This window comes from Pogona vitticeps, chromosome 1 (genome assembly GCF_051106095.1).
Source record: "Pogona vitticeps strain Pit_001003342236 chromosome 1, PviZW2.1, whole genome shotgun sequence".
Classification (NCBI taxonomy): Eukaryota; Metazoa; Chordata; class Lepidosauria; order Squamata; family Agamidae; genus Pogona; species Pogona vitticeps.
Window position 1 is genome coordinate 70,349,170 of NC_135783.1, and position 15,265 is coordinate 70,364,434.

The window sequence follows — 15,265 nt, forward strand, 5'->3', positions numbered from 1 at the left end:
GATGACACATAACCTCAACTACTACTATACACAATTTTAAAAATTTAAAAGTAAAGCAAAATTTTCTGCACAAAATTTGTTTGCTTCATGCTGCCAACAGAGTACAGAGATGTAAACAGCGGTGATGAGAATGAAATACTGGGTTAGTTGGTCGGGAAAGAAAATGCTGAACATTGATTCTTCTTGCTTATGGAAAATTCTCCAAAACTAGGCAGTTCCAGCACCAGGACCTAAGGTTTGTGGGATATATCGATTCAAATATGGGAACATCTTTGCTGTAACAGGACAGGATTTCTAGTTCATCTTCTGATTCTCTTCTACATTTACAACTCCTTATATACTGCATTATATATGAAACAAATCAAAACAGGTATTTCAGATGCTGACATTTCTGTTAAACCATTTCTCTCAATATATTCTCTTTCTTCAGGAACTTTTCCCAGTTCCCATCATTCCCTTTTCCTTCTCCTGCCACCTCTCCCCCCCTCCCAGTTCCTATTTGTGTCTATGCTCTCTTCTCACATAGAAGGTGTGGCCTGTGGGATGAACAAGGGGTATACCTCACCTAAAAATGTGTGTGTGTGGAGATGCCATTCTGTTCTGGTAACAAGCCACTTATTTTAGGTAGTGATTTCTTTAAGATGCCTGCCTTCTGTACTCATCCAGATCTCTACTTCCTTCAGAACGAAAATCTCCTTTGCTAGCCTGACTTTTCTGCAACATCAGAGTAATTCTGCTCTCACCACAAAAACAAATAAAATATGTCCCCTGTAAACATACTGGTGTTCTCTATACTATAAGCTTTATTCACAAGTAAAACACATAGTACTATAATGTGCTTTACTATAACCATTTCACAGGCCTGCTACTAGTGCGATTCTATTTCAGATCCATAGTAAATGAAAGGATGTCAAATACTCCTGTTCTACTTTTTACCATTAGGTTTAAAGAGTTCTCCAATAGATCTTTAACTTGTGCACAAATGCTTGATTTAACAAACTGCAATGCATTTTCTTTGTTAAATCTGCATCAAAACTCCTACAGCATTTTCTGAAACTAAATATCAGCTTGATTCCCCCTCCCCCCTTTTTTTTTACAGAAGAGAGGCGAACAAATGATGACAGTGTAGGTGTACACAAGGCATATATTTGCAAATGTCAATAGGAAAGCATATGCAATCTCTTTCAAAGCAACTGTTTCTATCTGTTGCCAAAGACAGCTAAGGTATATTTAATTCAAGAGTGTGACAAGTTCATCAGGAATATCCATCTGTAACAGGCTCAGAAGGGCTGTTCTGTAAATCCATCTCCTTCAGGAAATTACAGCCTATGTTTCTGCAGTTCCTCTACTTACCAGGAGATGGAGGCTGAATCTTAGGTTGTTTCTTGGTATCTCCAGTGCTGAAGACTTCTGGTGGCGGCTCCTCCCCTCGTTCAATCTTGCATTCGAAGGCAAACAGGTACTGAATGTATTGTTTTTTCAGGGAGCTAGCTGCACTGCTTGAAGTGCCAACATTTAGGTTAGTTGCCAGCTCACGCCACTTCTTATTTTTATTAACCTAGCAAATAAATACATGCATATATAAATACAGTAGCAGAATCAGTGGACTGCAGTAAAGTGGACTGATTAAAGACAGAAGACAAAAAACAAAACAAAACAAAACCTCAAACACTTAATGTTGTAATTTTGTTGTTGTTGAGTCTTTTAACTAATGCTCATTACTCCCACAGTCAGTAATGCAGAAACAGCATTTACACTTATAAAGCCATTAAAGAACCTGCTGATAGTTACGCAAAATGTGCTGTTTGTAAGGAAGCATCTTCTATCTGATACCATTTCTCTGTTCTTTACACTTTGGGAAGGGGGGCTATGATGTGCAATGAAGCAATTTATCTTCCATCTAATATGTATTCATTCGCTCTGACACACAAATGTATACTGAGGCACTAATAGAAAAACAGCTTCAAAAAACTAATTTAACATGGCAATAATAAGGCTGTTATTTCACTATTTAAGCACTTTGACACAGATATGAATGGCAGTTTCTCCCTAAAAATAGCCAGGAGCTAAAGCATTGTCTACTCAATAATTCCCCACTGAAGTGCTACAAGTCCAGGGCCTTTTGTAAGGGAGATCAGTAATCTCCAATATGAATTACAATTTATTTTGAATGCACTGGAACAATTCTGTGAGTGTTTTAATTGCAAGTCCTCCAACTAATGGGAATAATATTGCACTCTAAAGACTGTATGTATGACAATTTTTTGCAGCTCAATATGTAGGAAAATGTATATACTCAAAAGCTATAGTATGTAACAGCTTCCAAACACATATGCACATGATGAAATAGACATGAATGTTCAGACATCATTGCATACTCAAATGTATGTTTTGCTTTTTGTCCTGGAAAAGTGTGCTGAAGTAATTATTGTTATACAAGTGTTTGCCCTGCTGGCACACAAAACCATACTGAATGATTTCTCTCACAGATTTTTCCCCTCACAATACAGAGTGGGGATTTTTAGGTGCTCAATCACAGAGCTAAAATTGGCTGAAATACAAGTATTCTGTCTTATTGATGAAATTAAATTGAACAGAACCACCTTGAGTGATTTGTCAAGTGGGCAGTATGTCACACAGAACTTATTTGATGCAATATTGCTCTAGAAAATATGTTGGCTGACAAATTAAATGGGAATTCTATTCCTACAGATATTTGCTTGAAAATCAGTTCCATTGATTTCAGTGAAATTTATTTAGAAATAAGCATGTTCAGGATTACAGTCAGCTTAACAGCTTCAATCTGAACTCTCTTTTGCATGAAGCTCTCAAAGCTATGGAAGCCAAATTGCCTTTTGGAATCAAATACTAATCAGATTTCATCCCATATAGTTAGAGTTTCTTGTTTTATGTAAGCTGTAAAAATAGAAGACATTATCAATGGTTGTAGCTTCTGCAAATGTATATACGGCCTTCAAGGAAGTGCCCAATAAACCTAGAAGAGCAGTGGTCCTTAGACAAAGTGGTAAAACAGAGTGAAGAATAGGAAAAAGAAACCTTTCCATAAATTTCCTCAATGTATTTCATAGTATTTCAGGAGCTAAAAAAGAAACCAATTCCACAAATTACCATTTTTAAAGGCTCATGCAATTCTTTTTGCATACCAATTGCCTCAGAATTTGTATCTGGAAACTCTCAGAGAGGAAGTGAAGTCCAAAGATGCTGTGAGACAGGAGAGCCAATATTAAGGAATTTAGGGTTGGAGTCTCCGAATTACCATCCTGCCTCCTTGGAGGTGAGATTCCACACACACCCCAAGGCTGATGGGGCTAAATGCCATGCCACCTGTGTAACCTTGGGAAAAATGCATGGTCACAGGGTACCACAAGAAGGAAGGTACCACAAGAAGGAAGAAGTGAACCACTTCTGAGTACTTTGTATCTAGAAACCCTGGAAAAGCTGCTTTAAGTCAGAATTAACTTGACAGCATATGACAATGATGATGGCTGATGACAGGGAAAACAGAAAAGAGAGGCTGGCAAGGTAGACAATTTGTCAGGTCTGGGTTGCTTGAGTGACATCACCCAATGGGATATAAGAGACATTAGTTCCTCTGGATGATGCCACCCAAGGAAATGGTGTGACTAGCAGCAACCAAACCAAGATAAATGCTTGTTGGTGTTATCAGCACTGTCACTGATGAGCAGGCAAGACATCACTCAGCTACAGACCATATCCTGCAGTCCCTTCTTTTGTGGTAAGAGCGAGTAGATGTACTGCAATAATGGCCTTAGAAAAGAGCTGCTTCAGTTCACAACATATTTTATTCTTCACCCTTTCCCTTTATTTGACACGGCTGAAATTCACTCTTACGTTTACTTTCATGCTTGTTACTAAACAACCCCTCATTACAGATTACTGTCACAATTAACGAAAGTGTCACTGAAAAATATTATATACACATACAGTATATAGTAATTCATTCCTGCATTTGTTTAGGTTGATAAATCTTGTAAGACAGGAGGTCAAGTAACAACACATTGTCAACATTTTCATAAACATTTTACCTTTCCTTGAAGTTACACACAGTGAATTTTTAAAAGTTTAACACAAGTCCCAGTCTTTTATTTTCTCCTCCTTACTTAAGGAAAGCACAAGAGCAATGGGCAGATGTGTGTGTGTTTTAACTTAAAGACTTGCCATAAGAGCTTATATCTGAGCAAAGGCAGTGCCATTTTGAGTGTGCTCTCCCCTTCTCTTGCAGTGACAAACATATACGATATAATTAAAAGGCAATTAATTTTATCTCACCTGGGCTAAACCTCCAATCTCCTTAACACAGACATAAAGTCTGAAAAGATCCAGGGGCTTCTTGCCTACAGCAGGTAAACTAGCCACAGGTGTCCCCCTCTCTTCCATGAAGTTGAGATAGCGATCCACCCACATTTTGCGCTCTGGTTCATTTCCTAGCTCATACATTTTTGTGATCTTCTCTCCAGTTGTGGTGGAGGAACTTGATTTCTAAAGCAAAGACATTTCAAAAATAGATTTGGGGTAGGGACAAGAAGAGTAAAGAGAGTAAGAAATTCACAACAGTGACAAAAAAGAGGATGTTAAACTAAAGCTATCACACAACAGTCAGGAATGAAGGCTACTAGTTCAGGCACAAACAATACATTCTATCACATGCTGTAGTTTTTTCTTATTTATAAAAGGGCCCAAACTCCCAAGTTTATTATTTATGTTTTGTCCATTTTGATGAACTTTGGATCTCAGAAGGCAAGTATATGATGATGCCTGTCACAAATAGTTTATATTAAATTATGCATTTTACATGTAACATACAAGAAATCCCCCAACCAAAATGATCACTTGACCTTCCACCTTAAAATACCTCAAGAAACATCAGAAAATAACTCCCACCCCCGACATTATAGGTTTAAAACAAACAATGTTAGATTTGAAGAGGTCTAAACTTTTTTTTGCCAAATCTCCTTTTTGGCATTGCTCATTGAAAAATGGGTAAAAAAATAGTCAATACTGATAATTTAAACAAGTTTTATAAATATGGCCTATTTTTGCAGCCTCTGGATCCCCTTCAGGCTCTTTCCTCAGCAACATTTGTATTTTAAATTCACAAAAGGAGAACTGCTGCTCCTGGATGCTCCTCTAAACCAAAAAGCAGGCCCTTGCTATAGTTTCATTCAAATACTTCGGACTACAGCTATCATAAATTCCAGCCAAAATGGCCAGTAACCAGGTGATGTAATCCAAAATATCTAGGGGAAGCCACTTTATCCACCTCTGATGTGAGTAGATCCAGGGTTCTGGGTTCTTGGGTGTTTCAGGCTTGGAGTGCTGATGAACAGGATTGAACTCCTTACCACTGAGATAAATATTTGGTGTCATATGTGTCCAACCACTTTCTAGTTGTCTCATGTGCTCCCAGAGGCAGGAAGCTGGACTAGGTGGGCCCTTGGCCTTATCCAGCAGGGCTCTTCTTATGTTCTTATCTTACAAGGTTGAATCAAATTATTCTATGGAGCTCTGTTAGTATTGGAAGATAGGGACAGAGCAGTTATTTTCTCCCATTATCTTTCCCCCTTGCAAAGTTCAGGACCACTTTCTATTCAGTGCCAGATGTTTGAGGGCTACAGTGTGACAAGTGACTCTGAGGACTGGATGGGGAAGTGCAAATCAAGGGAAAACTCCACCTTGTTGCCTGCCTCAAGAAAGAGCTCTTCTCTTTCCACTGAGGAAAACATAAAGCCAACAATACTTCTCAAGTGCACTATGTGCCTTTCCACTTGGCAGCGCTGATACTGTTCTCTGGTTTCCATTTTGTAAACCAGCATCTTAGTCTGCTGAGTTCTTAAACTGGCAGAAAACTAACAACACATTGCCTGAATTAAGCTACCTATAAAAGTAGTCTTCTGCAGCATTTGGTTTAAATGCTTTCCAGCTCCAAATGTGAAACATGGAGTTCATTCTATATTAAAAGTCAATGAGTTGATTTCCACAGTTAATTATTGTCAGTGAACACTAGAAACATAAGAACTGATTTCATGGGAGATTTAAATGAGCCTAAAATTAGTGCACTGAAATCAGTGGGACTTTTTAGAAGTTTGACTCTGCATGTATTGGATCTGTTGTTCTTAATTAACCAGGTAACCCTGTCTGTGAAAACTTTTTTGTCCTTCAGGCAGAACTGGAATTTATTTGAAATAATACCTCATCTGTGTGATACTATCTTTCACATTCTGATATTAAGGGCAATATCAACTCTGTTTGTAGTATGTTTAGCTTAAAAAGCACAGTTATTAATTACTGGCCTTTAATTTTGTTTGAAGGATGCAAATTAAAAGTAGTAACAGGAGAGTAAGGGCTGGATGCTGTGGTCGATACTGGTGGAACAGCTGAGGCCGGCTCCTTCCCCCTAACCTGCTCTGGAGGGCTGGCCATTTGCCATAGTGAGTTCTCTGGCTGCTTCCAGGTCTGTGGCAGGAGCAGGGCATGTTCTGCAATACTACTGGTGCTGATATGCCTTTTCTCTCTGCCCTGCCATCCTCACAGGTGTCAGGGCAGAGAGGGGACATGAAAGAGGGCCTTCTCTGTCACTGCTCCCAAACTCTGTCAGACTGGCCACCTCTTTGCTGTCCTTCCATAGGCAAGCAAAGACCTTTATTTTCAGGAGGACTTTTTCACAGTGACTGGCTGGGCTGCTGTTGTGTTCTTGTCTTTGTTTTTCTCTCTCCCTTCCAGTTTTTATATTGTTTTTAATATTGCAAACCACCTTTGATCCTCTTGAGGAGAAAGGCAAGTTCTAAGATATATATGTATGTGTGTGTGCGTGTGCATGCGCGTTTTCATCAGTCTCTGGACACAAAGCATGGGAGGGGTGCATCTCCATAATTTAGGTGTTATACCTTTATTAAATTGTTTTTAAAATGAAATAAAACAGCAAGCAATTTCAGAGAATGCCTTTTGAAATCTGATTTATAATTTTTCAATATCTGCATATTATTGGTTAAAATGTTAATTGGTTTGTTTTAATTAGTTGTTGATTATAATTTTTTGGGGTATTGCCTTTGTCCCCTACTAGGGGAGAAATGCAGGGGGAAATCAAATAAATACAGTGGTGCCTTGACTTACGAACGACCTGATCTACAAACAATTTGACTTACAGACAGCTCCGGCGGCAAAATTTTGCTTTGACTTCCGGACGGAGCTTTGACCTACGAATGGAAAAAGGCAGGGGGGAAAAGGCGTGAAATTCACATTTCTAACTGTAGGTGGCAAAAGAGGCTGCTTCTTTGTAGCTCTTTCGCCCCAACAGCTAGGAAAAGGGATGTGGCGCGGTGGTGGTGGCGGTGGTCCGGCCGGGAGGCAAGGACCCATCCCAGCCGGGCTCTGGCTCCCAGTACTGGGTTCGCCCGCGCTGCTCGCTTCCTGGCCAGACTCCGGGAACCAGATTCAGGCCAGGAGGCGAGGACCCATCCCAGCTGGGCAGCGGTGGCAGCCCGGGATGCCTCCCGGAGGGCTCCCATTGATGGTGATTTTGGGGCCGGTGAGCCTGCGCAGCAGCAGAGGAAGGCCAGGTAGGCTCCCGGGGGGTTACGGGGTGGTGGTGGTTTTGGGCGCATGGGCCTGCGCCACGGTGGAGGAAGGCTGGGTAGGGTCCCGGAGGGCTCCCGCTGACCGCGGTTTTGGCAGTGGTGGAGCCTGCGTGGCTGTCCATGGCTGGGAGGCCTCAGAGGAGGCCTCATGGTGAGGTAAGGTGCTGCTTTTAAACTGTTTTTGGGACTTTTGCAGGGTGGGATTGGCTGGTGGGGTTATGCTTCTGTTTATTTTTGGATTTGCTTAATTTTTTGCAGCCCCAGGGGCTTGCGGTGTTTTATTTTAATTTTTTTGTGTGTGATTTTTTTTTTTTTTTTTTTTTTTGCAATCCCAGTGTGGGACTTGCTCTGTTTATTTTTATTTTTTATTTTTTGGTAATTTTTTCTTCAGCCAGAACGGATTAATCAGTTTTCAATGCATTCCTATGGGAAATGATGCTTTGACCTATGAACGTTTTGACTTACGGCCACCATTTCAATACGGATTAAGTTCGTAAGTCAAGGCACCACTGTACATAATTTTCTAAAGTATGCAGATAGGAGTAGGGATACTCAGAAGGAAGCAAAGACTGAATAACCTATTACGGCAACCAGTCCTAATGTTAATTAATGTTTATATTTTCTTTCTTGTGATATCAAATGCTCTATAATGGCAATAAATATTCTTTGTTTAAAATACCCCTTAATACTTTCTCAGTCTACTGCCATGCCAACTGTCTCATACAAGAGACACTCAGCCTTAATGACCAAATGGATTTTTGGTTTTACACAGTGAAATACTTATTCATCTAATCCTGTATCAAAGAAAGGAAAAAAGTTCACATTCTTTTCTTTGCTGTCTACATAAAGAAATGTTGGTTTTCAATGAAATGGCAACAGGCCACAAAGTGACAACATAATCTGAAAGCATCACAATTTACAGAAGATAAGAAGGACTTCTCACTGCAGGAGTTTTCAGACTGTCACGCTCAGTGAAGTGGGTGCAATTTTCCTTTAAAATGAAATATTAACTTTTAGAAGAAAAAGGGAAAATCTTCCCATAGAACTTGTTTTCTTTTTCTTTTCTTTTCTTTTTTTTGCTGTGCGCACCCCACGGCTAAAGACATTAAAAATTTCACGTTTTGGACATGCTACTGCTCAGCCAAGCATAAATTGAGTAATGGTAGTTTTATGTTGCCAGATTCAACCTACAGCAGACTCTTCGTTCAAAAGGAAGTGTTATACCATAACAGTTCTGGTATATTTTGTATCGTAATACAGGTAAAACATTATACTGAAGTTAGTTCAACAACTACTAAACAATAAAAAATAATCAATATAACTACAAGTGATTTTCCTGAAAATATAGACTACTTTTGAAGTAAAGCAGCTAGGAAAAACTAACCAGAATATTGGTAGAAGAAGGCTTCTGAAATAATACTACCATATCTCACTTGTTTCATCAAGTACTTCCTAAAACAGCTAAAACTGAAAAACAATGCTGACTGAGAAAACAGCATTTCCACTTTCACACATGTAACATATCAGTTTTTCACTTATCATCACAATCTTCTTTATTTTCTATATATTCTGTCTAGATATGGGGGTATTTGTATACAAATATCCCCGCACAGGTGGCGTTAACGAGGGTCCACTCACCGATCCGCCACGGACGCGGATGTTGCAATTCTACAAATGGCTCAGCAGCGCACGATCCGCTCACCACTCTTCAACCTTCCAGCGAGGCTTGTCCTCCCGCATCCTGCCAGGAGTGGCAAGTGGATTGTGCGATGCGGAGGCATTAGTAGAACTGCGCCTTCCAAGGCAGATCGGTGAGTGGACCATCCAGCCCCATGGGGCTGGACCCTCATTGATGCCACCTGTGTGGGTATATTCATATACGAATACCCCCATCTCTAGTCAAGATCTTGCCATATGTTTTGAATGCAATTAACAAATTTTACAATGGTATGGCCTTAGAAGTCATTGAAAAAGAGTTTTTTTTTTTTTTAAAAAGGACTTAATATCCCTCTGTGAGACAAAAGGCAAGAGGGATGCCCTACTCGCTGGAAGGCCATCCTTTCCCCACAACAAGAATAAGAAGGAGAGTCCCCAGCCAGCACCAGAACCTGCGGCAGAAGCTCAGCTAGGGACAGAAATAGAGGAGTTGACTGAGAACTTGCAGGGTGTGACAATGAGAGAGGTCCTGGAGGAAAAGGCGGGAAAAGAAAGGAAGAAGAGGGTGGAGTTTGAGGCAGGAACAGGGGAGGTAAAAGGGAAGAAGAGTCAGTTGCCGCCAGGCTGGGAATGGGTGTGGATGGAGGATCCCTGGGCAGGATTATGACTGAGGCTCAGAGTGCCTAAAGAAGAGGCGGATTACAGAAGAAGAAGGGAGATTCCCCCAGACCCTCTTATTGGGGAGAAGCCAAGGCAAGAGAGTGGAGGAGGAGGTTGAGAGAAGAGAAGGACAGAGCAGAGAGAGAAAGGAGAGAGAGGCTAGAATGGAGAATTAAGAGATATGAGGAAGAAGAACTACAGGGAGGACCCTGGGAGGACTGAGACCCTGAGGGACGAACCCTGTGGACTGGCGAGACCGTACCCTTGCTGGAAGGTTTGACAGGGCAGACCGTGAAAGACTGGGTCCCTGCTGATTTACCGGGACCATGGAACAATAGTTATGGCAACCCGTTCCTGTTAGAAGATTGGAGACCACTTCCAGACCCGGTGGCAGAAGGAGAAAAGACTCATAATCATGTCATAGACACTTGTTTATTGTTAAATACACCAATAAATCTTTCACCTGTTTTGAAGCAACAAAAATCTACTAATTTCTTTGAACTGAAAGAGAAGCCTAAAGCTGAACCCTCACACCCTCCCTTTGCAAGAACTAGGAAAATACTCATTGTTCTGTAATCTGTGCATGTTATTGAAAATGTCCAAAGTGGAGAGTCTGTCCTTTATCCCAAGTGACTGCTGGCTATCTTGAATAGATCTAGTAAATATAGATGAAATTTATGAAATTAAATTATTGAACACTGATGGCCCTTACAACATTGCCCACATTCACTAGTCTGAATACTTGGACATTCACCAGATATATAAAGGACTGTCAACATTTTTTTTTTGCAGCCATTGACTACTTCCATATATCTGTTATGACCTTCTTTGTGGCAAGCAGCTTGTGCACAGACAGAGGCCTGTATATGATAGAGGGCTCTAGCAGGAATGAGTGTATCTCTTGGGGTTATCCTATGATGGAAACTCAGAATTATTTGTTTTATTTGGATATCTGTGTATATATTTCTGATAGTTCCAGTGAAGGATTGTAACATTTTCAGTTTCTGTACTCACAACAAATAGTGTCGTTTCTTTCTGCCATAAAAACCAATGGGGGGCACGTGGAGAGGATTGCCTTTCTTAGAAGATAAATACTCTCTCCCTTGACAATGCAAGCAAGACCTTGAAAGTGGTGGTGCCGAGGTCCTGCCTGTCATTTACTTTCCCCATTCTAGTTAGAATTGTTTTGCACATCTTTTCTTCAATTTGAATTAAAATTCCAAATTAAATGTCTTCATAAAAGAGAGATGTAATGATACTTAGCAGCAACAATATTAGTGTTACAATTTGCTCACTGATGGAAATTATTCAGTATTTAAATTTAGTTAGATAATGGCTACAAAGTTTGATACATATACCAGCCAGTTGATATAAAGTATATTAGGCTACAAGCTCTTATAAAAATCAAAGATTGGATAACTGCTGTGGTAAGTAACACTTGATAGTATCTTTACGTGATAGCCTAGAGATACTATACTATGAAATTCTAATAGTATACAGATTTACATTCTGGTCCTAAAGTTACTTCTTTGAAATAATTTTCACTACTTAGTTTAGTCTGCATACCTAAACTAAGTTATTTATGTTTTCTAATAACCTAGAACTTTTAAAGATGTTTGTTCTGTAAAAGTTTAGATCAATTACTATAAATTATATCTGAAGAGAAAAGTGTTTATTCTAAATTGAAAACAGGAATTAATTCCTCCCACCACTTTTATCCAAAATGTCCAAAGTGATTCCTTTTAATATACATAGAAACAAAATATGCCATTTCAAACAGATTCCCTGGGGATGAATAATAGCTTAAAGAACTTACAAATACATATATTTTACCCCAAAGAGCTGCATTTCCAGAAATCTTTAAAAGAATCGACAGTTTATGCACTTAATGCCTCCCAGTCCCCACTTAAGGAAAAAAATAAAATACTAATGAAAATCCAATAGAAGCCAAGTTTGTGGAATTGTCCATTTAGATGTGATTTCAGATACTGCCATATCTAACTTCAGTTGGAACAAAAATCACCAGATGCCTTCTGAGACCCAAAGTCATTTTCTTGACTGATGGTCAACTATGCTAAACACTATACATAATTCCTCCATTTCTTTCTTTCACTAGCTCCTTTCTACTTTTGCCAATATTTTCCTATCAAATACAAAGGAATTTGAGCAGGGTTCTCGGAAAATCTTTAAAAACACAATGTATTTATTTTAAAAAGCAGTGAAAGCCTTTTGCGTTGGATTTTTGGGTTGGTACTTATTTTGTCCAGTGAGAAGAAGACAGCAATATAATTTTATAGAATTTCACTGGAAATACTGAATATCCTCAAGACAACATATTCTTTTATTTTCTATAAGGCGAACAAAAAATTAAGGTGAACATGTAGCTTTAAATGAAACAGCAGCTATGTGTAGTGCAACCCTATCTTCTTCCACTATGTCCTGTGCAGAAGTGGGTGACCTCAGAAGTGTTGAAAGCTCCTTTTCAGGTCTGCTGCCAACCTGATGGCTACACTCCCAAGGGGAGGAGCTAAAGAGGAGGGGTTTGGCCAAAAAGACTAATCTTCATTATTATTATTTTTTGTAAAGGTTTCTATAATTTTTTTTGTTCACTGAAAAAATTGGTTAAATGATAAAATTTAATAGAGAAAGGCTTCCCTGCACTCTCTAGAGGCCTACAAAAATGTACACAACAATGGGAAGCATGAGGGGCTTCAGGTGTGCTTCAGACCCCAAGGACATGGAAGATTTGTCCCCCCCCCCTATCCTCCAGGGGCATAAGGCAAGTAAAAAAGTTTTTTTTTTAAAAAAAATATAACTCCCCCTTTTAAAAAACAAATTACAGAAGGTGTTGGAGAGGTTGAAAGCTACAGGGTACCCTATTTAGCCACATGTAGCCCACCAAAAGGCTGAAAACCCATCCAGAGCAGGTCTTCAACAATGGAAAAGACTACAAGGGAACAGGGCCAAAATCTTGATAGTATTGGAAGTACTGTGTTGGATTTAGGCCCATATTTTCTAAGAACTTGATAGTTCATGTTTCTCTGTCAATGTCAATAAAGATGTAAGGTTGTAAAAAGGTAAAGGTAAAGGTTCCCCTTTACAATTTTTGTCCAGTCGTGTTCGACTCTAGGGGGCGGTGCTCATCCCCGTTTCCAAGCCATAGAGCCAGCGTTTTGTCCGAAGACAATCTTCCGTGGTCACATGGCCAGTGTGACTTAGACATGGAACGCTGTTACCTTCCCACCGAGGTGGTCCCTATTGATCTACTTGCATTTGCATGCTTTCGAACCGCTAGGTTGGCGGGAGCTGGGACAAGCGACGGGTGCTCACTCCGTCGCGTGGATTCGATCTTACGACTGCTTGGTCTTCTGACCCTGCAGCACAGGCTTCTGCGGTTTAGCCCACAGCGCCACCACGTCCCTTAAGGGTTGTACGTGGGCACTATAAACCAGTACTGTATTTTTTGCACCATAAGATGCACTTTTTCTCCCAAAACAAGTGGGGGGGAGAAGTGTATGCGTCTTATGGAGCAAATACTGTCCCCTCCACGCCACCATCGCTGGCTTCCGAGGCCTCCAGAGGCCTCAGCAGGCCCCGTGGGGGTCCCCCACCACCACCATCGCTGGCTTCTGAGGACCTCCAGGAGGTAAGGTGCTGCTTTTTACTTTTAAAAAAAATGTTCTGGGTGGGTTTTGTAGGGTAGATTTGGGCTGGGGGTTTGTTTCTATGTTGCTTTGTGTTTTGGTAATTTTTTTGCAGTCCCAGCATGGGACTTGCTCTGTTTATTTATTTTTACTTTATTTTTTGGTATTTAAAAATTAGTTGCTGCTTTTTACTTTTAAAAAATGTTCTGGGTGGGTTTTGGAGGGTAGGTTTGGGCTGGGGGGTATGTTTCTATGTTGCTTTGTGTTTTGGTGATTTTTTTTTTGGCAGTCCCAGTGTGGGACTTGCTCTGTTTATATATTTTTATTTTATTTTAATTTTCGGTATTTAAAAATTAAGTGGGTCTTAACGTCCGGTGCGTCTTATGGAGCGAAAAATACGGGTAGTTTCCAATCACGATTCCCCAGATGTTCTTGGACGACAACTCCCAGAAATCCTGGTGAGCACAGGTAGAGTTGAAGGCATCTGGGAATTTTAGAATTCAAGAACATCTGAGGACCCAAGGTTGGGAAACACTGCTATAAACAGAAGATGGGTAAGTCACCATGCTGAACACTACAGATAACAAAAATGATTTCGAGCCTGACTGAGGCATCTACCTGGTGACATCAGATGCTAACAATCTTTTTAGGATTCTTCTTATTAGAAACCCTCCTTCTGTTGTACAGTAGTTTTCCCTCTTGCCCCTATGAGGAATCCCTTTTATTAGATGGCCTTGAATCCAGAGTGTCGCTCAGGATACTCTAGCATGTTAAATGAACATTGTGGTTGATAAAAAGAACTCTTTGTTCTTCATGCTGCAAGAAAGCAACATTTCCTTAAGAACTGAACATTTTCGTATTCTAACATAACAATGTAATTCAAGTCAATGCTTGTAATATTCTAAGGACTGTGTTTGAATCTTTTTACTAAATATTTTTCTAACAATACTGTTGTCTGAATAGGAATTTGGGTCTTTGAAGAATGCATGGACACACATATTTTCTGTATGAAAAGTAACTTTCTATATCCAGTATCTCATGCTGGATGGCAGTTTTTGTCAGTAGAATAGTGAGAGGGCAATTCCGCCCTCCCTCTGTGAACCCCAGAAGTCTGTTTTAGAGAGTAGTGAAGCCCTCAGCAGTTCTTTTGTGAATGGCATACAGGGTAGAAGAGAAAGAGAAGGGGAGTGGAAGAAAGTTCTACTGTACTAACATGATGTTGGATTCAGATCAACACTTTGTCCTGCTTAGTATTTTTATAGTGCCAACTCCATTTAGAATTTGGAAAATATGATTGTGCTAAACTGTTAATTTACACTGAGATTTCATAATTTTTAAGAAAGGAGAATTTTATTTATGTTTCTAGACTATTATGGTACTCACCAAAGTGAAATACAACATTTTTGCAAAGAGTTTGGGCCCTGTAGCTAAAACAGAATGTCTTTAACACAGTTAGCATGCTCTGTAAGCTGATGCATTATGAGAAATATGTTTTCTTCACAACATCTGCTGTATTACAAATAAAGCAAACTTCTGTGAATAACACACAATGTAATTTTTTCTTTTTTGGGAAAAAAAAAACATGGCCTGGACCAAACTTTGCCCTTAGCCAAGCAAGCTCCACTCCCAGCAAAAGCAGAGTCAAAAGGAGGATGAGCTGACATTCACAACTAAGGGCAGAATTTAGTC

General features: G+C 39.8%; 1 protein-coding gene across 7 annotated transcripts in view; it reads right to left on the reverse strand.

The window, feature by feature from the left end:
- ARID1B (AT-rich interaction domain 1B) overlaps positions 1–15,265 on the reverse strand; it is a 475,555-nt gene that overhangs the window by 36,880 nt on the left and 423,410 nt on the right. For all 7 annotated transcript variants that reach the window (XM_072994953.2, XM_072994947.2, XM_072994944.2 and 4 more), the window contains 2 exons: positions 4,312–4,521; positions 1,354–1,558 (listed from right to left, as the gene is read on the reverse strand). In XM_072994953.2, the coding sequence (XP_072851054.2) occupies positions 1,354–1,558; positions 4,312–4,521 (415 nt within the window). The remainder of the gene's footprint in view (positions 1–1,353; positions 1,559–4,311; positions 4,522–15,265) is intronic.